The sequence below is a fragment of the Mustelus asterias genome, chromosome 28 (genome assembly GCF_964213995.1).
Source record: "Mustelus asterias chromosome 28, sMusAst1.hap1.1, whole genome shotgun sequence".
NCBI classification, from domain to species: domain Eukaryota; kingdom Metazoa; phylum Chordata; class Chondrichthyes; order Carcharhiniformes; family Triakidae; genus Mustelus; species Mustelus asterias.
In genome coordinates, this window is record NC_135828.1 from 7,284,388 (window position 1) to 7,307,203 (window position 22,816).

Sequence of the window (22,816 nt, forward strand, 5' to 3'; positions counted from 1 at the left end):
CAACAAATACTGACCTAGTCAGTGATGCTTACATCCAATGAATGAATTGTGGTGAACCATCGTTGGTTCCCACTAGATAGTACTGAGCCAGGGTCTGGCCAGTACTACAAGTATGTATATATGTTGCTGTTGGGGTTAGGGATGGGTTGTTCTACTTGTTGCTGTTGGGGTTAGGGTGGGGTTGTTACACCTTCGTATTATAGTTATTGTGGTACATCCCAGTCGGGCTCCGCCTCCTGGGAGAGGTATAAAGGTCTCTGCTCTGGCTGGGACCCCTCAGTCTGGGATCGTGTATATAATTAGTAGCTGCCTTGTTACAGCAAATAAAAGCCTTTATTTCCTGAGCATCAAGCCTCGTGTGTGATAACGCGCATCGTGAATAAAAGGAAATATAGAATAAGTGGACATAAATATAAGGTCAAATGGAAGCAATTTAGAACAGAAAGCAAGATAAACATTTATTTTATGTTGCGAGGTTGTGGGATGTACCACAAGGGTTAGCGGTTGTTGCTGAGGGCATGTCAGGCTATAGTTCATGGAATAAAAGGGACAGCAGCAACATGGATACAATAATAGGCAGCGGAGAGTGATTGTCAATGGATATTTTTCAGGCTGGAGGAAGGTTTGTAGTGACCCGGGGGTCAGTATTGGGACCCTTGCTTTTCTTGATATACATCCAGATCTCGGTGTACTGGAGACAATTTCAAAGTTTGGGGATGACACAAAACTTGGAAGTATTGTAAACTGTGAGGAGGACAGTGTAGAACTTGGCAAGGACATAGACAAGTTGGTAGAGTGGGCAGGTCGGTGGCAGATGAAGTTCAATAAGGAAAAGTGTGAGCTGATGCATTTTGATAGGAAGAACCTGGAGAGACATTACAAAATAATGGGTAAAATTCTTAAGGGGGTGCAGGAGCAGAGGGAGTTGGGTGTACACGTTCACAGATCATTTAAGGTGGCAGGATAGGTGGAAAGAGGAAGTAATAAAGCTTATAGTATTTTCCCTGTTAATCCCCCTGACATTAAGGGTCACTTTAGCATAGCTAATCCACCCAGCCTGCCTATCATTGGACTGTGGGTTTTATTCATAGTGACATTGGGAACAAGAGCAAGGAGGTTATGTTGAACTTATACAAGACACTAGTTAGACCTCGGCTAGAGTATTATGTACAGTTCTAGGCACCACATTATAGGATAAAGGGTCAACTGGACTCGAAACGTCAGCTCTTTTCTCTCCTTACAGGTGCTGCCAGACCTGCTGAGATTTTCCAGCATTTTCTCTTTTGGTTACACTACAGGAAGGATGTGAACGCATTGGAGATGGTGCAGAAGAGGTTTGCAAGAATGGTTCCAGGGGATGAGAAACTTCAGTCACGAGGATAGATTGGGACTGTTCTCCTTGGAGGGAAGAAGGCTAAGAGGAGATTTGATAGCGATGTTCAAAATCATGTGGAGGTTGAACAGAGTAGACAGGGAGAAGCTGTTCCTGCTCGTAAAAGGTTTGAGAATGGCAGGGTACAGATTTAGAGTGATTTGCAAAAGAAGCAAGTATGATGTGAGAGAAAACTTTTTCACCCAGTGAGTGGTTGGGGTCTGGAATGTGCTGCCTGGAAGGGTGGTGGAGGCAGGTTCAATCAAGGCTTTCAAGATAATTATTTGAATAGAAACAATGTGCAGGGGCACGGGGAAAAGGCAGGGGAATGGCACCAAGTCATGAGGTTCATCTGGCAAGCCAGTGCAAATACGACGGGCCAAGTGGCCTCCTTCTGCACTGTAATAATTCTGTGATTATATTGCATAGATGGGAAAGGAAATTGAAATAATTCTCTCAGTCTGGAATGTAATTCTTTTCCCATTTTTCAAGCAATGACTACACTCCAGAAGTTTAGCAAACTGGCTGGAAGGCGCTTTGGAATATCTTGAGGTTGTGAAGGACATGGAAATGGAGGTTTTCATCCTATATTTAGCGAAAGGAAGAAACCACAAACTGTGACTCTTTCCAGCAACATTGAGGTTCAAATTGCTCGGAAAATTGTTCCATTAATTTGAAACGAAGTTAATCTGTCATTGTGTGACATTACAGCTACTTCCCCTGAGGATATTCCTGTCTCCGTTACGCTCTGGGCACACTCTGAGCATCTTAATCACTTGCAATAATGAGGCATCAAAACAGGAGGCTGAAAAACAACTTTATGAAGAGAATGCAAGATAACGTTCTGGATGAACACTCCTCCCAGTTGCAGTGTACCTTATCCATGTTTACATAGGTCACGACCTGTGCTAAATGGGAACAAGCTGTCTGCATAGATGTGTCCAGATGTCACGTGATGTTTTCTGTATAGACCATCCGGTCATTGAGAGAGGACAGGAAACTTGTCGACCATAACTGAGTTGAGAAACGGGAACGGGGAGACGGCCGCGGCCTTCTATCATATTCTCTGCTTTATAAGATAACCGGTGATTTAAGAGCGAAAAAAACACACAATGGGAGGATGGGTGAAAATAGCATCTCTATCAGAAGGAGCTCATTGTTCAATCTTCTTGCAAGCAACTCAGGCCAAGGGACATCCAGTCCCTCCTTCCTGTGCCCAGATAAAGAAACCACCCAAAGGATAAAACACCCAGGGGAGATTTTGGAAGGAACAGTCACTAAGGGGAATCCGGAGAGAGAAAGGAATTGTAACCTTCCTGTGCGCTGGAGCTGAGGAACATGTTACCCTTCATTCTGCTGAGCTTGGCTCTCTATGCTGAGTTCCAAACCTCAGTTTCCTTCGGTAAGTTACAACAAAGACATTGTCACTGCTTTGAAAGCTGAAATGTAACGATGTTTAAAGCAGCAAAGGGCAAGGGCTGATTAAATATCATTGGGATTGGATCTGGATTCAACGCAGTGGCTGCTCCTGCTGATGTTGATGTGGAGATGCCGGCGTTGGACTGGGATGGGCACAGTAAGAAGTCTCACAACACCAGGTTAAAGTCCAACAGGTTTATTTGGTAGCATGAGCTTTCGGAGCAGCGCTCTGAAAGCTCGTGCCACCAAATAAACCTGTTGGACTTTAATCTGGTGTTGTGAGACTTCTTACTGTGCCTGCCGATGTTGTTTGAGTTGTTCTCTTGACATTAAGAGGCCAGGATTTTTTTAATTGCAAGATACAGGCTGCATTTAATTGCAACAAAACTAAAAGACTCTGAGTCCAAGAAATTGGTACTTATTCACTCATCTTTACATTCTTAAAAGTTTAAAAATGTTTATTTATTAGTGTGGGCTTTCATTAACAGTGCAATGAAGTTACTGTGAAATTCCCCTAGTCGCCACAGTCCAGCGTCTGCTCGGGTCAATGCACCCTAACCAGCATGTCTTTCAGACTGTGGGAGGAAACTGGAGCACCCAGAGGAAACCCACACAGACATGGGGAGAACGTACAAACTCCGCAAAGACAGTGACCCAAGCCAGGAATCGAACCCAGCTCCCTGGCGCTGTGAGGCAGCAGTGCTGACCACTGTGCCACCGTGCTGATAATTTATTTTCACAATGGTCCAAGTGACTCCTTGCTTACTTTTCACACTATTCCAAACGATTCCTGGTATTTGATCTAAAGGCATTTTCCCTAATGCCGATTTAAAATTGACTTCTCTACATTGACTATTTTTAATTTAAAATAGCTTTCTTAGCCTCCTTTTTTAAAAAATTGCCTGGTCCTGGGTGGGTAGCTTTTGCTACCAAATAAACCTGTTGGACTTTAACCTGGTGTTGTTAAACTTCTTACTGGGTTTCCTCCCACAGTCCAAAGAAGTGCAGGTTCCACCAGAATCCAAATGTGGCAGCACCCAGAATGATTCCTGCTGCCTCTCTTGTGTAAATGTGTTCCACAATAAACTACCCTCCTGGACGAAGGGTCATCCAGACTTGAAATGTTGGCTCTATTCTCTCTCCATAGATGCTGAGGTTTTCCAGCATTTTCTGTTTTTGATTCAGATTCCAGCATCCGTAGTATCATAGAATCCCTACAATGCAGAAGGAGGCCATTTGACCCATCGAGTCTGCACTGACCCAAGCCCACCGTCCGTCCTATTCCTCTTAACCCCAAGCATTTACCTTGCTAATCCTACCAACCTACACATCTTGGGACACTCGGGGCAATTTAGCACGGCCAAGCCACCTAACCTGCACATCTTTGGACTGTGCAAGGAAACCCACGTGTGTACGGGGAGAATGTGCAAACACTACACAGAGAGTCACCCGAGGCCAGGAATTGGACCTTGGTCCCTGGCGCTGTGAGTCAGCAGTGCTACCCGCTGTGCCACCGTGTCGCCCCATTTGCCCTTATCCTTGCATGATGGAGCTGTGTCCAAATGAGGTGCTCTGTTGGATGACACTGTAACTTCCTGGCTTTGCATTCTCCCCACTTCCCACTTAGGGCGGCACAGTGGTCAGCACTGCTGCCTCACAGCGCCAGGGACCCGGGTTCGCTTCCCGGCTTGGGTCACTGTCTGTGTGGAGTTTGCACATTCTCCCCGTGTCTGCGTGGGTTTCCTCCGGGTGCTCCGGTTTCCTCCCACACTCCAAAGATGTGATGGTTAGGTGCATTGACCTGAACAGGCGCCGCAGAGCGTGGCGGCTAGGGAAACTTCACAGTAACTTCATTGCAGTGTTAATGTTAGCCTTAGTTGTGATTAATAAATAAATAAACTCTCTTCCTTCTCAGTCTTCCAGGGCTTCACTCCCCTTTCTCTCTCTCTCACACATTCCACTTTCTCCTGATCTCAAGATTCCCCTTACCTGCCATTCCTCTGGTCATTGTTCCTGCTTTCCTATTCTTCCCTGCCATTCTCCTGCTCCTTCTCCGGCTCTCTGCGGGCAGTGACACATATCATTGAGGAATTTGCTGAACATTGACTGGGAACAGGCTTGTTCAGGATAGTCCGGCTGAACAGTGGGTGAAACAACCCCGCGTAGTTCTTGATATTTCCAAAGTGTTCCTTGCATGTGCGTTGTGTGTCTCAGGAGTTGGTGTGGCATGACATTGTGTTTTGTTTTTCCCTGTTGGCAGGGGTGGACCCCTGTTCAGCCTACATCAGCTTGAATGAGCCTTGGCGGAACACCGAGCATCACATTAACACCTCGCACGGGACTCCCATGTGTGACAACCACATGGACGGCGAGTGGTACCGCTTCACCGGCTTGGCGGGAGACGCCATGCCCACGTTCTGTATCCAGGAGAACCTCTGCGGCACTCACGCGCCCATCTGGCTGAACGGCAGCCACCCCATGCTGCCCGATGGCATCGTGTCGGTGCAGGCTTGTGCCAGCTTCAACGAGAACTGCTGCCTGTGGAGTGCCATGGTGAAGGTGAAGGCTTGTCCGGGAGGTTACTACGTCTACCAGCTCCCTAAGCCTAGTGTCTGCTTCCATGCCTACTGTGGACGTAAGTACTCAGTGCTTTCATGCCCCACTTCTGCTCTCCCTCCACCTCCCCCACCTTTGTTGACCTTTGCCTGGGTGCAGTTGCCCTGAGCTTTCTCACTGCTGCATCAGTTGTGCCAATGAAATTCTTCCGAACGTTTTGTCCTCAAGAGCAGCATCGACCGTTCCCAGTTCCTGATCTCTTTATTGCGTCAATCTCACAATTCCAACCTCTACTCCTATTGGACTTTCCTAAGTGAAACGACAAATTTCATAGAATCAGAGAATCCCGAGAGTGCAGAAGGAGGCCATTCGGCCCATCGAGTCTGCACTGACCACCCAGGCCCTATCCCTGTAACCCCATGTATTTACCCTAGCTAGTCCCCCTGACACTAAGGGGCAATTCAGCACGGCCAAATGCACCTAACCCGCACATGGGGTGGCACGGTAGCACAGTGGTTAGCACTGCTGCTTCACAGCTCCAGGGACCTGGGTTCGATTCCCGGCTCGGGTCACTGTCTGTGTGGAGTTTGCACATTCTCCTCGTGTCTGCGTGGGTTTCCTCCGGGTGCTCTGGTTTCCTCCCACAGTCCAAAGATGTGCAGGCTAGGTTGATTGGCCAGGCTAAAAAAAAAATTTGCCCTTAGTGTCCTGAGATGTGTAGGTTAGAGGGATTAGTAGGTGGGTAGGGCCTGGGTGGGATTGTGGTCGGTGCAGACTCAATGGGCCGAATGGCCTCTTTCTGTACTGTAGGGTTTCTATGATTTCTATGACATCTCTGGACTGTGGGAGGAAACCGGAGCATCCGGAAGAAACCCAGGCGGACGTGGGCAGAACGTGCAAACTCCACACAGGCAACTTCCAGGAGGGGTGGGGAGAGGGAGAATATTGCAAGGAAATGAAAGGGGAGCAGAGAATAGAGGAGTGAGAATGATTTAAAAAAACAAGGAATATTGTAAACAAAAACATTTGGGAACCCGCAGCTGGAGTTGAACCCGGGTCCCTGGTGCTGTGAGGCAGCAGTGCTAACCACTGTGCCACCATGCCACCAATTAATGCCAACGAGTGAGACATCTGGACAATGACCACATGTGTTGGTCGCTCTGAATCCATTTTAAAGAGGACATTAATAACCAGAGAGAGGAATCTTTCACCCAATCAGTTTGAGTTGGTCTAAACTTCCTGTCTTCAGCTGATTGTCCAGCCTCTCCTCAGCAGCTGCTAACCAGAACTTAAAGTTACTGTTAGGATTGGTCAGTGTCTCACCTATCCTGAGCAGCTGGTCTGACCTTTCCATTCTATCAGCTATTTTTTTCCAGCGAATTCCCACCCGGTTCCCAAATGTTTTTGTTTACAATATTCCTTGGGTTTTTTTTGACTCTGTCTACACTTCCCGCTGCCTCAGAAAAGCAGCCAGCATAATCAAGGACCCCCATGCACCCCGGACATTCTCTCTCCCACCTTCTTCCATCGGGAAAAAAATACAAAAGTCTGAGGTCACGTACCAACCGACTCAAGAACAGCTTCTTCCCTGCTGCCGTCAGACTTTTGAATGGACTTACGTCGCATTAAGTTGATCTTTCTCTTCACCCCTAGCTATGACTGTAACACTACATTCTGCACTCTCTCCTTTCTTTCTCTATGAACGGTATGACCGCTATGAAGGTTCACCAGGTTGATTCCGGAGATGAGGGGGTTAGCTTATGAGGAGAGATTGAGTAGATTGGGCCTGTACTCGTTGGAGTTTAGAAGGCTGAGGGGAGATCTTATAGAGACATATAAGATAATGAAGGGGCTGGATAGGGTAGAGGTGGAGAGATTCTTTCCACTTAGAAAGGAAACAAGAACTAGAGGACACAGCCTCAAAATAAGGGGGAGTCAGTTTAGGACAGAGTTGAGGAGGAACTTCTTCTCTCAGAGGGTGGTGAGTCTCTGGAATTCTCTGCCCATTGAAGCAGTGGAGGCGACCTCATTAAATATGTTTAAGTCACAGGTTGATAGATTTCTGATCAATAAGGGAATTAAGGGTTATGGGGAGCGGGCGGGAAGTTGAACTAAACCACTATCAGATCAGCCATGATCTTATTGAATGGCGGGGCAGGCTCAAGGGGCTCGATGGCCTACTCCTGCTCCTATTTCTTATATTCTTATGTTCTTATTATGTATGCTTTGTCTGTATAGCGCACAAGAAACAATACTTTTCACTATATACTTATATATGTGACAATAATAAATCAAGTTAAATCAAATCAATTTTTAAAAAATCATTCTTATTCCTTTATTCTCTGATCCCTCTTTATTTCTTTGCAAAATTCTCCGTCCCCCGACCCTCCTGGAAGTTGTTGACCTTTGCCCGGGGTCACTTGCCCTGCCCTTTCTCAATGCTGCATTATAGAAACTAGAAGCAGGAGTAGGCCATTCAGCCCCTCCAGCCTGCTACGCCATTCATTCTGATCATCTCTGATGGTGAGTGCCTGCGGCCTATTCCACTGCAGTGGCATCGCAGCTCACTCCCTACATCCACAATCTCACGGCAGGATAGCAGCTAGGAGCAGGAACTTTGGTCAGTTATTTCCCTCCCTCCAGCAGCCCCCCCCCCCCCCCCCCCCCCCACCGCCCCCACCCTCTGAGCTAGGGAGGGGGCCAGCAGAACGGAGTGACAGCTCAACACTGTGCCCTCGGGGGATAGACCTTGGAGTTGTCTTGGACTGCGTGGCTCAGTTACTCACCATCTTGGCACAGTGGGTTAGCACTGTTGCCTCACAGCACCAGGGACCTGGGTTCGATTCCCGGTTTGGGTCACTGTCTGTGTGGAGTCTGCACATTCTCCCCGTGTCTGCGTGGGTTTCCTCTGGGTGCTCCGGTTTCCTCCCACAGTCTGAAAGACGTGCTGGTTAGACATATTGGCCGTGCTAAATTCCCCCTCAGTGTACCCGAACAGGTGCCGGAGTGCGGCAACTAGGGGATTTTCACAGTAACTTCATTGCAGTGTTAATGTAAACCTACTTGTGACTAATAAATAAACTTTACTTATTTTACTTTTACTTTACATATCTGTAAAAATATATATTGAAATGTATTTCAGCAGCGGCAATATGGGAATGGTGCACTGGTTTGTAATTATAATGTAGTTTAGATTCAACAATACCCTTTTTCTAATATCCCGTTCATCTCCTTGTTACCTGATGAGTTTGTTTGTCTATTTTTATAACTACAGGATTGTTCCATATTTGCATATTTTTCACCTAATTATCTAGTCTATTTTTTCCATGCAAGTTACACTGCAATTCTGCCTTTGATCCGCAAACATGTTTCTTGAATAAAATACCGTTGTTATTATTATTGTGAAGCCTCCAGGATATCTCCACAATCCTGTTCTTCTGTGCAGCTTGATATGACATAGAGCTTGAAGCGCAGGAATAGGCCATTTGGCCCAACAGATTCATGCTGGAATTTATTTTATTCATTCATGAGACACGGGTGTCTCTGGCTGACTAGTATTTATTGCCCATCCCTAGTTGCCACTGTTGAGAGTCATAGAGTATTCATAGAATCCTACAGTGCAGAAGGAGGCCATTCGGCCCATCGAGTCTGCACTGACCACAATCCCACCCAGGCCTTATCCCCATAAGCCCATGTATTTATCCTAGCTAGCCCGCCTGGCACTAAGGCGCAATTTAGCATGGCCAACCCACCTAACCCGCACATCTTTGGACTGTGGGAGGAAACCGGAGCACCTGGAGGAAACCCACACAAACACGGGGAGAACGTGCAGACTCCACACAGACAGTGACCCAAGCCAGGAATTGAACCCGGGTCCCTGGCGCTGTGAGGCAGCTGTGCTAACCACTGTGCCACCGTGCTGCCCAACCACTGTGCCACCATACTGTCAACCACATTGCTGTGGCTCTGGAGTCACATGTAGATTGGATAAGGACGGCAGATTTCCTTCCCTAAAGGACATTAGTAAACCAGATGGGTTTTTCCGACAATCGACAATGGTTTCATAGTCACCAGTAGATTCTTAATTCCAGATATGTTTTATTGAATTCAAACCTCACCAGCTGCCATGGCGGGATTCGAACCCAGGTCACCAGAGCATTAACTTGGGTGTCTGGATTACTAGTACAGCAACAATACCACTACACCACGGCTCCCCATAACTTTAATAGTTAGAAAATTGGCAGGGTGCCGAGTATTTCATGGCAAACCCCACAAACCGTTTAGTGACTGTATCCTCATTCGCCTCTCCTGCAAACAGGTGAGTTAAGCTTAGCAGGTGGTGGATAACTGAACCCGTGTGTAATTCCATCCCCATTTTAAGAATCACAGGTCCTATCATTATTTTCAGATTTCCATTCTGTGTATCTGCAACCACATTTGTAGCGGGAACAACTCATGTAAACATGTCACGCTGCAATTATGCCCTCCCACCAATAATGGCGCTGCAGCTTGTCCCAGGCCTTTCGTGCACCAAGATATTGCTGCCCCTTTTACACATGCTGTACCCTCTGACTGAGCCAGCGTTCTGTCTCCCGCAGATTTCTACGACATATGTGATGTGGAGGATTGTGTGGGCGATTGTGCTGGTGATGAGGAGTGTCACTGTCCTGTCGGAACCATCCTCGGCCCTGATTCCCAAACATGCCTGGGTAAGGAGTTTGAAAGAACTGTATACACATGAGGAGGAGATGGGAGGGTGATGATTAAAGACGGAAGACAATGAGGATAAAATATTCTTTAATCCACATAGAATCTATCTAAAGATTGACTAATTGGTCAAAGATTCTCTGGTGACATTATTCGAAGCAATTATGGACCCTGATATTCAGAGTAAGTAGTCTCACAACACCAGGTTAAAGTCCAACAGGTTTATTTGGTAGCACAATGTCACTCACCTGATGAAGGAGCGGCGCTCCGAAAGCTTGTGCTACCAAATAAACCTGTTGAACTTTAACCTGGTGTTGTGAGACTACTTACTGATATTCAGAGGACATTATGGGTGGTTAGCGCTGCTGCCCCACAGCGCCAGGGACCTGGATTCAATTCCCAGCTTGGGTCACTGTCTGTGTGGAGTCTGCACGTTCTCCTCGTGTCTGCGTGGGTTTCCTCCGGGTGCTCCGGTTTCCTCCCACTGTCCAAAGATGTGCGGGTTATGTGGATTGGCCATGCTAAATTGCCCCTTAGTGTCAGGGGGACTAGCTAGGGTTAATGCATGGGGTTATGGGGATAGACCCTGGGTGGGATTGTGGTCAGTGCAGACTCAATGGGCCGAATGGCCTCCTCCTGCACTGTAGGGATTCTATGATATGGAAGGATGAGCTAGATGGGCTGAATAGATTTCCTGAGCTGTATCGTTTAAAAGATAGGTTTGCAGTTGTAATAATAAATTACAAACTGAGTGCCAATTGTAGGCTTATCAATACCGGAAAGGTTTGTGGTGCCCCTGAATCAGAAGCTCCGGGTTCGAGTCCCACCTCAGGGCTTGATGGGCAACGTATGACCAAGTTCATAACATGGACCAACAGGTGCAGTACCAACCTACAAATCCTTCCAACACACGCCAAGGGCGGGCGCTGAGGGCCTGAGGGATTCCTGATCCACCAGGTGATGGGAAGAACGTTGGAGCCTCGACTATCGCCACCTATAGCTCCGGCCTGCAACATGCATGTAAAAGTGTGCGTTGCCATAGCAACAAGGCCTCCTTGAGTGAACTGTGACACATCAGATTAGGGCCTTTACGTTATCAGGATTCAAAGTTTAACAGTGTGAGATATGGCCTTGGGTTCTTCTTAAATCTGGTTTCCATCTTAATTCAATTAGTTGTTTTGACTTCCATATTTGGTAGCCGCTGAGAGATATATTGTAGGCTAATTTATGGTGACTCAGATGGATTGCAGTAATCTCTGTGCTTCTCTTGCTCTGACATTTGTCGCAAGTGTTAGTAATAAATAGTTCGTAATAAATACAGTTGGAGGGTCAATGATATATGTTCTCAGATTGTATAGCTCTCATGTTTAACCCTTGATTTCCCCCTGCCCTCCCACCTATATAGACATCAATGAATGTGAGGTCGATAACGGGGGTTGCAGTGAGGACTGCATCAATCTGCAGGGCTCCTTCCGCTGTGAGTGTGGGATTGGACGGTCACTGAGCAGCAACACTGTGACATGTGAAGGTGAGTGCCGGCTCCTGACTCAGAAAACATCTCTGATAGGTGGGGATTCTGACTTACCTTGCTCCTCTGGGAATTGTCTGAGGTTGCAGGACTTTCGAACACATTGATTCTAGAGGAGTATATCAAGCTAGAGCTACAGTAGTTGCGAGGGGGAGGGGGGGGGTGGTCCCGCTCAAACCCAGAGGGTAGAGATGCTCTTCATACCATCCATAGCACTTAGGCCATAAGACATAGGAGCAGAATTAGGCCACTCGGCCCATCGAGTCTGCTCCGCCATTCAATCATGGCTGATATTTTTCTCATCCCCATTCTCCTGCCTTTTCCCCATAACCCCTGATCCCCTTATCAATCAAGAACCTATCTATCTCTGTCTTAAAGCCGCTTAATGACCTGGCCTCCACAGCCTTCTGCGGCAAAGAGTTCCACAGATTCACCATTCTCTGGCTGAAGAAATTCCTCCTCATCTCTGTTTTAAAGGATTGTCCCTTTAGTCTGAGGTTGTGCCCTCTGGTTCTGGTTTTTCCTACTAGTGGAAACATCCTCTCCACGTCCACTCTATCCAGGCCTCGCAGTATCCTGTAAGTTTCAATAAGATCCCCCCTCATCCTTCTAAACTCCAACGAGTACAGACCCAGATCCTCAACCGTTCCTCATACGACAAGCTCTTCATTCCAGGGATCATTCTTGTGAACCTCCTCTGGACCCTTTCCAAGGCCTGTACATCCTTCCTTAGATACGGGGCCCAAAACTGCTCACAATACTCCCAATGGGGTCTGACCAGAGGGCCTTAGAAATACAGCCCTGCACTTGCATTCTAGCCCTCTCGACATGAATGCTAAGATTGCACTTAAACCCTGTTCACAGAAATCCTGAACTGGACTCGGATTTATGTCGGAATGGCTTGGTTGACTTCCAGTCAAACATTCTCAGATCTCACTGGCAGGGTTATCTCTCAGTGGCCCATCATTGAGTGACGTTCAAATCATTGACCCATTCTATGACTGACTAAAGTTTGAAGTTTATTTTTAAAGTGTAAAGTTTTTAAAGTTTAAGTTTTTAAAGTTTATTTATTAGTGTCACAAGTAGGCTTACAATTAACACTGCAGTGAGGTTACTGTGAAAATCCCCTAGTCGCTACACTCCGGCGCCTGTTCCGCTACACTGAGGGAGAATTTAGCACGGCCAATGTACCTAATTAGCACGTCTTTCGGACTGTGGGAGGTGGACTGTTGTTTTCAACCCTTCCGCCAATGGGAAGAGTTTCTCCCTATCTACTCTGTCCAAACCCCTCACGATTTTGAACATCTCTATCAAATCTCCTCTCAATGTTCTCTAAAGAGAAGAACCCCACTTCATTTATCTTGCCTTGTCACTGAAGTCTCTCGCTCCTGGAACTGTTAATCGGTCAGATGGATAGAATCGCACTCTTCGTATTGGTGTTTGTCTGGTGTTTGTTTTGTCATTCTCACTCCCGGAGACGGGGGAGGGGGGGGGGGGGGGGGGGGCGGGGGTGCCTTTTACTGAGGAGAGTAATATCGGTGAGACTGTGTGATGCACGACAATCGAGCACAAAACACAAGGCTTCTGTAATTGAAGGCTTTTATTGTCTAACAATAGAACTATTTGAACACGAGTACACCATTCCAGACTGGAGGGGTCCCGCCCGAGCAGAGGGTCTTATACCTCTCCCAGGAGGCGGGGCCCGACTGGAATGTGCCACAACAGCATTATAACAACCCCACAGTGTGAACACCCTAGCCCAACAACAACATTAGAATAACCCCACAGTGGTAACCAACGATGGTTCACCACACTGTGGTGAAGAGTTGTGGATGAAACAGGTGCGATGCTTCCAGTAGCTTCACACTTGAGGAGGTTGCCTGTGAGAAGCAATGGTTGATTAATTTCATTGAGTAACGCTATTTGGTTCTTCCTCCCACTCGACAAAGTGTTGTGTTTGATTCTGCAGATATTGAAGGCTGCAACAACAGTAATGGAGGCTGCAGCCACAACTGCGTGTTGTTGGACGGAGGGTATCAGTGCGAGTGTCCCCGTGGGTTAATGTTATCGGAGGACAATCATACCTGTCAAGGTAAATCCAGCCACCCATTCTTACATCATGTATAGCCATGTTAAGGGGAGGTGATGGCCTAGTGGTATTATCGCCAGACTATTAATCCAGAAACTCAGCTCATCTTCTTGGGACCCGGGTTCGAATCCCGTCACGGCAGATGGTGGACTTTGAATAGAATAAAAAATATCTGGAATTAAGAATCTACTGATGACCACGAAACCATCGTCAATTGTCGGAAAAACCCATCTGGTTCACTGATGCCCTTTAGGGAAGGAAATCTGCCGTCCTTACCTGGTCGGGCCTACATGTGACTCCAGAGCCACAGCAATGTGGTTGACTCTCATCTGCCCTTGGGCAACTAGGGATGGGCAATAAATGCTGACCAGCCAGTGACGCTTCCTGTCCCATGAATGAATTTTTAAAAAAATATAAGCTAGTTACACACAAAATGGGATTTCCCTGACCTGAGCTGTGTAAAGCAATGCTCATTTGCTTTGTCTCAGTCCTTCCTGGCCATTCCTCAACCCAAGGGTTCCCAAAATGTGGGTCGCCACCTCCAGTGGATGGGATTTTGGGGTTACAAGCTCCGAGGTTGCAGTGGTAGCCGTGGGAGCTCAGACTGAGTTTTGACAACTGCAAGGCCCCTTTGAATGTTATTTTTTTGTATGCCATTGGGCATGGCTTAGAACATACATAGAACATACAACATAGAACAGTACAGCACAGGAACACGTCCTTCAGCCCACGATGTTGTGCCGAACATGACACCAAATTAAACTAATTCCTTCTGCCAGCTCTTGGTCATAATATCATAGAATCATAGAGTGCAGAAGAGGCCCTTCAGCCCATCGGATCTGCACCGACACATTAGAAACACATGAACTCCCACCTAGTCCCATCTGCCAGCACTTGGCCCATAGCCCTGAATGAGATGATGTGCCAAGTGTTCATCCAGGTACTTTTTACAGGATGTGAGGCATCCCGCCTCCACCACCTTCCCAGGCAGCGCATTCCAGACCCTCACCACCCGCTGGGTAAAAAAGATTTTCCTCACATCCCCCCTAAACCTCCCGCCCCTCACCTTGAACCCATGTCCCCTCGTGACTGACTCTTCAAGTAAAGGGAATGATTGCTCCTTATCCACTCTGTCCAAGGCTCTCATAATCTTGAACACCTCGATCAGGTCGCTCCTCAGTCTTCTCCGCTCCAGAGAAAACAACCCAAGCCTATCCAACCTCTCTTCATAATTTAAATGCTCCATCCCAGGCAGCATCCTGGTGAATCTCCTCTGCACCCCCTCCAGTGCAATCACCTCAAAGAACAAAGAAGATTACAGCACAGGAACAGGCCCTTCGGCCCTCCAAGCCTGCACCAACCCTTCCGATAATGCGGCAACCAGAATTGCGCACAGTACTCTAGCTGTGGCTTTACCAAAGTTGTACACAACTCCAACATGACTTCCCTGCTTTTGTATCCCTTTAATCTTGCATATTCATGTGCTTATCTAAAAGCTCCTTAAACGCCCCTGTCATATCTGCCTCCACCACCAGCCCTGGCAGCGTGTTCCAGACACCTACCACACCCTGAGTAAAGAACTTGCCCCTCACATCTCCTTCGAACTTTCCCCCTCTGACCTTAAGCGCATGCCTCCTAGTATTAGACATTTCTGGGGAAAAGATTCTGGCTGTCAACCCGATCTATGCTTAATAAAAGCAAATTACTGCAGATGCTGGAATCTGTAACCAAAAGAGAAAATGCTGGAAGATCTCAGCAGGTCTGGCAGCATCTGGAAGGAGAGAAAAGAGCTGACGTTTCGAGTTAGGTTAAGTTAAGTCCAGATGATCCGCTTTGACAAAGGGTCGTCTGGACTCGAAACACCAGCTCTTTTCTCTCCTTACAGATGGTTAGCGGGAAGAGAGGTGAGCAGTTGGGTTTTTAAAAAACTGCTGAGTTAGCCCCTTACAGATGGCGGCACGGTGGCACAGTGGTTAGCACTGCTGCTTCACAGCTCCAGGGACCTGGGTTCGATTCCCGGCTTGGGTCACTGTCTGTGCGGAGTTTGCACATTCTCCTCGTGTCTGCGTGGGTTTCCTCCGGGTGCTCCGGTTTCCTCCCACAGTCCAAAGATGTGCGGGTTAGGTTGATTGGCCATGCTAAAATTGCCCCTTAGTGTCCTGAGATGTGTAGGTTAGAGGGATTAGCGGGTAAATATGTAGGGATAAGGGGGTAGGACCTGGGTGGGATTGTGGTCGGTGCAGACTCGATGGGCCAAATGGCCTCCTTCTGCACTGTAGGGCTTCTATGATTCTATGTACTCTGGGACTCAGTTGCAGCTGCAACCACAGCCTATAACAAAAATTGGAGGGTCATTGCTTTTCTCGGGGCTAACTCAGCAGTTTTTTAAAAACCCAACTCTGTTGGTCAACTGCTCACCTCTCTTCCCGCTAACCAGCCCAACCCCGCTCAACAATTTCCCCTGCGCCCCACTCAACTCTCTAACTCTCCCATCACCTCATCATTTTCAATCTGGGGTCACAGGAAGTCTGAGGCATTGAAATGGGGTCACACTCGGGGAAAGGTTTGGGAAGTGCTGACTTAACCTAACGCCATGACCTTATTTCTGGTTTCTCTCTTGTTGTCTCTTTCTGTCGCCAGTGCCTGTGCAGTGTAAGTCCGAGTCAATTGAAGTAGCAATACCCAAGGATTTGGTAGGCGGTTTGGAAATGTATCTGCTGAATGCATCATGTAAAGCCCTCTCCAATGGGACTCACGCCAACATCAACTTTAATCTCAAAACCTGCGGCACAGCCATTGAGGTAACAATGGGAGACGGTGGCATAGTGGTAATATCACTGGACTAATAATCTGGAGGGGCCCAGGCCAATGCCCTGAGGGCGTGGGTTCAAATCCCAGAAGTGGAATTTGAACTCAGTTAATAAATCTGGAATATAAAGCCAGATTCGGTAATGGCAACCGTGACAGCTATTGTAAAAACCCATCTGATTCACTAATGTCCTTTAGGGAAGGAAATCTGTAATCTATAGAATCCATAGAACAGTGCAGAAGGAGGCCATATGGCCCATCGAGTCTGCACCGACCACAATCCCACCTAGGCCCTATTCCTGTAACCCCACATATTTACTCTGCTAATCCCCTGACACTAGGGTCAATTTAGCATGGCCAATCCACCTAACCCACACATCGGTACTACAAGAATTGTAGCCCAAACTAGTACCTCTTTCAATGTGACAGGGGCGGCACGGTAGCACAGTGGTTAGCACTGTTGCTTCACAGCTCCAGGGACCTGGGTTCGATTCCCGGCTTGGGTCACTGTCTGTGTGGAGTTTGCACATTCTCCTCGTGTCTGCGTGGGTTTCCTCCAGGTGCTCTGGTTTCCTCCCACAGTTCAAAGATGTGCGGGTTAGGTTGATTGGCCATGCTAAAAATTGCCCTTAGTGTCCTGAGATGCATAGGTTAGAGGGATTAGTGGGTAAAATATGTAGGGATATGGGAGTAGGGCCTGGGTGGGATTGTGGTCGGTGCAGACTCGATGGGCCAAAAAGCCTCTTTCTGTACTGTAGGGTTTCTATGTTTCTATGTTTTCCTTTCTGAGCTTACCGTGACTCAGTTCTTAGTGTTTATGAAATGAGCTTTCTTATCGATATTATTGCTTCAATAAAGCAGCATCAGATATTAATTAGAGGGTCAAAGGGCCTCAGTTTGTTTGCAAAAAGTACACTCAGAAATCTGCCTTGTGGAACCCGTTGATCGATAGGTTCCCTTTCATTCCACCAATCCCAAATTCTACTCACCTAATTTGGATAACAGACAAGGATGATGAAAGCAAGGCACGGACAGACAACAAGAGAGACTTCACTAAGTGCAAGAGCACTAAGGGCAAGGAAGAGGAACTGTGTCTGAGTGAGTGAGCGCACCTTACTTGGGTTTAGCCTACAGGTGACTCAGACCCACAGCAATGTGGGTTGACTCTTAAATGCCCTCTCCAATGGCCCAGCAAGCCACTCAGTGCCAGGGCAATTAGGGATGAACAACAAATATTGATGATGCCCACTTCTCATGAAGGAATAAACTGAAGGGTCTTTGATTTTTTTCACGGCTTTGAAAGCCCCAGCCCCATTGCTCGCGTTCCCTCTCATTTACCAGCCCAACCTCACTCAACGATCTCCCCCGCACCCCACTCAACGCTCTAACCCTCCCACCATCCCATTCAAATTTCAAACTAAATCAGTTGCACAGGGAATGTTCTGGAATGGTCATGTCTATTCAATATATATAAATCCACCGCAGGATTGATGTGTACATATCCTCCTGCTATTCTCTCTTCCTCCTTTTCCTTACAGTTCTACATTGGTTAACCTATCATTAAACAGCACAATCTGGTCTCCAGATCCCAAACTACCTCTGGACAATGCCATGGACAATCAGCTTAGACTGTACAATTTTGTTTAGTGAAGTGACTTGGGCTCGAAGCACAGTGGTACAATGATTAGCACTGCCGCCTCACAGCGCCAGGGACCTGGGTTCAATTCCCGGTTTGGATCACTGTCTGTGTGGAGACTGCACATTCTCCCCATGTCTGCGTGGGTTTCCTCCAGGTGCTCCGGTTTCCTCCCACAGTCCGAAAGACGTGCTGGCTAGGTGCATTGGCCGTGCTAAATTCTCCCTTAGTGTACCCAAACAGGCGCCAGAGTGTGGCAACTAGGGGATTTTCACGGTAACTTCATTGCAGTGTTAATGTAAGCCTTACTTGTGACCAATAAACTTTAAACTGATACGTTTGAATAAATTGTATAAGGTAATTTTTCTTAATATTGGCTTTGATAATTTTCATTAACCTTGCACCTTTACAGTATTAAAAATGAAAAATAAAGGTTATTTTTTGTCTTGTCATAAAGGTACAGTTAACAATACTACCATGAGCTGCTGCACAACTTTAGAAGAGTTGCGGAGGCAGGAAAGTATCACTTGTTCTTACGATTTGTGCTTGTAACCCTTTCCTCTAGGTCGTTGGTGATAAGATAATTGCGAGAAACACGCTGACCGGTATTCCTAAGCAGACTCCGGGCAGTAATGGGGATGTTATCATTCGGACCAGCAAGCTAGTGATCCCAATCACCTGTGAGTTCCCCCGGCAGTATACTGTGTCGGAGGGTTATGTACCCAACCCTGCCAATTCTCCACTGCAGATCATGGGCAGAAACCACGGGCTCTTCCCCTTTGCTCTGGAGATCTTTAAATCGAAAGCTTTTGATGAGATTTACAGAGAGACGCCACCAGTTCTCAAACTCCGAGACTCGCTCTACTTTGGGATCGAACCCCTCATGCACGTGGAAGGGCTCGAAGCGCTAGTAGAGAATTGCTTTGCCACGCCTTCGGCCAGCAGTGATGATGTCATGAGGTATTACCTCATCAAGGATGGGTAAGTCCCAGACGATTACTGGAAATGCTCTTAACCATTTTCCTGAAGCTTCCGATAATCACCCACTACTCTTTCCATCAAAGACTCCGAATAACGGACAGGGGAATGGGATTAAATGGCTTTCTATTTCACCGAGACAGCACAGGCAAAATGGACCGAATGGCCTCCCCTTTTGGAGTACTGTAAGCAGTTTTGGACCCCGTATCTAAGGAAGGATGTGCTGGCCTTGGAAAGGGTCCAGAGGAGGTTCACAAGAATGATCCCTGGAATGAAGAGCTTGTCGTAGGAGGAACGGTTGAGGACTCAGGGTCTGTACTCGTTGGAGTTTAGAAGGATTAGGGGGGATCTTATTGAAACATGTAGGATACTGCGAGGCCTGGATAGAGTGGACATGGAGAGGATGTTTCCACTAGTAGGAAAAACTAGAACCAGAGGGCACAACCTCAGGCTAAAGGGACGATCCTTTAAAACAGAGATGAGGAGGAATTTCTTCAGCCGGAGAATGGTGAATCTGTGGAACTCTTTGCCGCAGAAGGCTGTGGAGGCCAGGTCATTGCGTGTCTTTAAGACAGAGATAGATAGGTTCTTGATTAATAAGGGGATCATGGGTTATGGGGAAAAGGCAGGAGAATGGGGATGAGAAAAATATCAGCCGTGATTGAATGGCGGAGCAGACTCGATGGGCCGAGTGGCCTAATTCTGCTCCTTATGGTCTCATGGCCTTCTCTTTGCTACAAAATTCATTCCTCCTAAGCTGAACAAGCTCTTATAATTGGTCAACACATTCTGGATCTTCATACTGAAGGGAAAATGAGAAATATTCCAAATAATGAAGTAAAAAACAACTTGCATTTTTCTTTGACAGCATCTGTGGATCTCCAAATTAACCCAACTCCACACGCCAGTCCCGAGGGCACATTCTATACACCAAGCTGCTATGGTCAAATTCCCCAAGATGAACTAGATTCACATCCATGAAACTTGTTAACCTGAATCTAGCAACTGAAGACAGTGGATAGTTTTTTTTTAACAATACCAGTTCTGGTCACCCTATTATAGAAAGGATATTATTAAACTAGAAAGAGTGCAGAAAAGATTTACGAGGATGCTACCAGGACTTAATGGTTTGAGTTATAAGATGAGGCGGGATAGATTGGGACTTTTTCCCTGGAGCATAAGGAGACTTAGGAGTGATCTTACAGAGGTCTATAAAATAATGAGGCGCATAGATAAGGTAGATAGTCAACATCTTTTCCCAAAGGTAGGGGAGTCTAAAACTAAAGGGCATAGGTTTAAAGTAAGAGGGGAGAGATACAAAAGGGTCCAGAGGGGCAATTTTTTCACAGAGGGTGGTGAGTGTCTGGAACATGTTGCCAGAGGTAGTAGTAGAGACGGGTAAATGCTTTTAAAAAGCATTTAGACAGTTACATGGGTAAGATGGGTAGAGAGGGATCTGGGCCAAATGCAAGCAATTGGGACTAGCTTAGTGGTAAAAACTGGGCTGCATGGACAAGTTGGGCTGAAGGGCCTGTTTCCATGCTGTAAACCTCTATGACTCTAATAACTAATCTAAACAAATCCTTTGTTCCTGCCTCCATAGCTGTATCAATGATGATACTGTCAAACAGGAGACATCCACAGATCACCTAGTGAAACATTTCTACGTTCCTGTCTTCAAGTTTGTGGGAAAAGACAATAAGGTAAGAATTTCCCTCGCAAGAAATGTGAAAGTTGAAGATGCTAATTGCCCCTTAGTGCAGGGAGATTAGTGGGGTAAATATGTGGGGATAGGGCCTGGGTAGGAGTGTTGTTAGTGCAAGCTTGATTGGCCAAATGGCCTCTTTCTGCACCGTAGGGATTCTATGATTTTATGACCCCTAGGGTTTAAACTGACGGTGGATAATAAACAGCCTGTTCAAACAGAAGGCCTCTGATATTCGGGTAAGCGTTCTTCAAGGCGGCCTTCGCGACACACGACAGCGCAGAGTCGCTGAGCAGAAACTGATAGCCAAGTTCCGCACACACGAGGACGGCCTCAACCGGGATATTGGGTTCATGTCACACTATTTGTAACTCCCACAGTTGCGTGGACCTGCAGAGTTTCACTGGCTGTCTTGTCTGGAGACAATACACATCTTTTTAGCCTGTCTTGATGCTCTCTCCACTCACATTGTTTTGTTTCTTAAAGACTTGATTAGTTGTAAGTATTCGCATTCCAACCATTATTCATGTAAATTGAGTCTGTGTCTTTATAAGCTCTGTTTGTGAACAGAATTCCCACTCACCTGAAGAAGGGGCTTAGAGCTCCGAAAGCTTGTGTGGCTTTTGCTACCAAATAAACCTGTTGGACTTTAACCTGGTGTTGTTAAACTTCAAACAGAAGAACGCAGAACCTGTGACGTTCTGTCACACTCACTCGGTCACAGGGGGAAGAGTGTGGAATCTGAGTACACTCCTTTCCTGATACCCCTTGGTTACCGATTCTGTCTTTGAATGCATCAGGGTAGGAATTGCAATATCAGTGAGGATGTGGGTTGTGATTTTAACAGTGACGCGGTTCAAGTTGAATTTGGGGCCTGTACGGCATTGCTAATTCTGATTGGAATCATGAGCTAGGTTGTGTTTAGGGCCTAGCACTGAGTCTCAATTTGTGGGAGGCTAGATTGGGCAATCGGGCAGAGAGGACAATGTGGTCAACTTGGATCGATCCCAATTATTGATCATCAGAATTAATAAGGAGAAAATTGGTAAGGCTCCCCTGAAAGCATGTTGTCCAATACTGGATACTGAAGCAATGATCGCAAGGCTTTAGGGAGGAGAGGAGATTTACCGGAATGATAGCAGCGATGAGGGGAATTCTGGGGAGTGTACTGGAGAAGATGGGATTGTTCTCCTTGGAGCAGAGAAGGTAAAGGGAAGAGGTGTTGAAATTCACAAAGAGTTTTGATAGGGCAAATAAAGAGAAGTTGTTTCCAGTGACAGGAGGGATCGAAAGTCAAAGGACACAGACCGAAGGTCAAAGAATCAGAGGGGGAGGGGGGAGGGGGGAGAGGGCGGGGGGGGGGGTGTGGAGTCGGGGGAGGGGGAGAGGGAGAGGGCGGGGAGACGGGAGAGGGCGGGGAGTCGGGGCAGGGGGAGAAGGCGGGGAGTCGGGGGAGGGGAAGTCAGGGTGTGGGAGAGAGGGTGGGGAGTCAGGGTGTGGGGGGAAGATGGCGGGGAGTCAGGGGGTCTTGACTCATGAAATCTGCTCCCACCATTGAGTTTCGAGGTGAGGTTGCGACTGACCCCTGATCTGCTCACTCTGTAGAAAGTGTACCTGCACTGCCGCGTCCTGGTGTGTGGGGCCCTGGACACCAACTCGCGCTGCTCGCAGGGCTGCCGCAGGCGGATGCGCAGATCCGCCGCGACGGAGGACACCGCTCACCTGACGGACCATCTCCTCAGTGGAGGGCCAATCGTGATCGACACCGAATAATGGAAGTTGGAGCATCCGGAACATCCCCTTTGAAGAGCTTTTAATTTGTGCATAATACATAAGCAGCAAAAAGGAATCATTGCTTTTTGGGTAGTGAAACATATCCAGTTTGTTTTCTGGTATTAATGAAAAATAACTTGTAATACCTTCAGGACACTAAATGAATAAATATCAGACTGCAGTATAATGTTTAAGTACATTTTGAATATAATACCTCAGTGATAGTCATGAGTAATTTACCACTT

At 47.1% G+C, this 22,816-nt stretch overlaps 1 protein-coding gene across 1 annotated transcript; it reads left to right on the top strand.

The window, feature by feature from the left end:
* The first annotated feature begins 2,336 nt into the window (after window positions 1–2,336).
* On the top strand, window positions 2,337–22,602 carry oit3 (oncoprotein induced transcript 3). Its single transcript, XM_078199461.1, has 9 exons — window positions 2,337–2,774; window positions 5,052–5,426; window positions 9,946–10,056; window positions 11,460–11,582; window positions 13,552–13,674; window positions 16,312–16,472; window positions 18,681–19,096; window positions 20,697–20,796; window positions 22,404–22,602. The coding sequence occupies exons 1-9, from the start codon at window positions 2,711–2,713 to the stop codon at window positions 22,569–22,571; spliced, it is 1,641 nt and encodes a 546-aa protein (XP_078055587.1). The 5' UTR covers window positions 2,337–2,710; the 3' UTR covers window positions 22,572–22,602.
* Window positions 22,603–22,816: the final 214 nt, after the last annotated feature.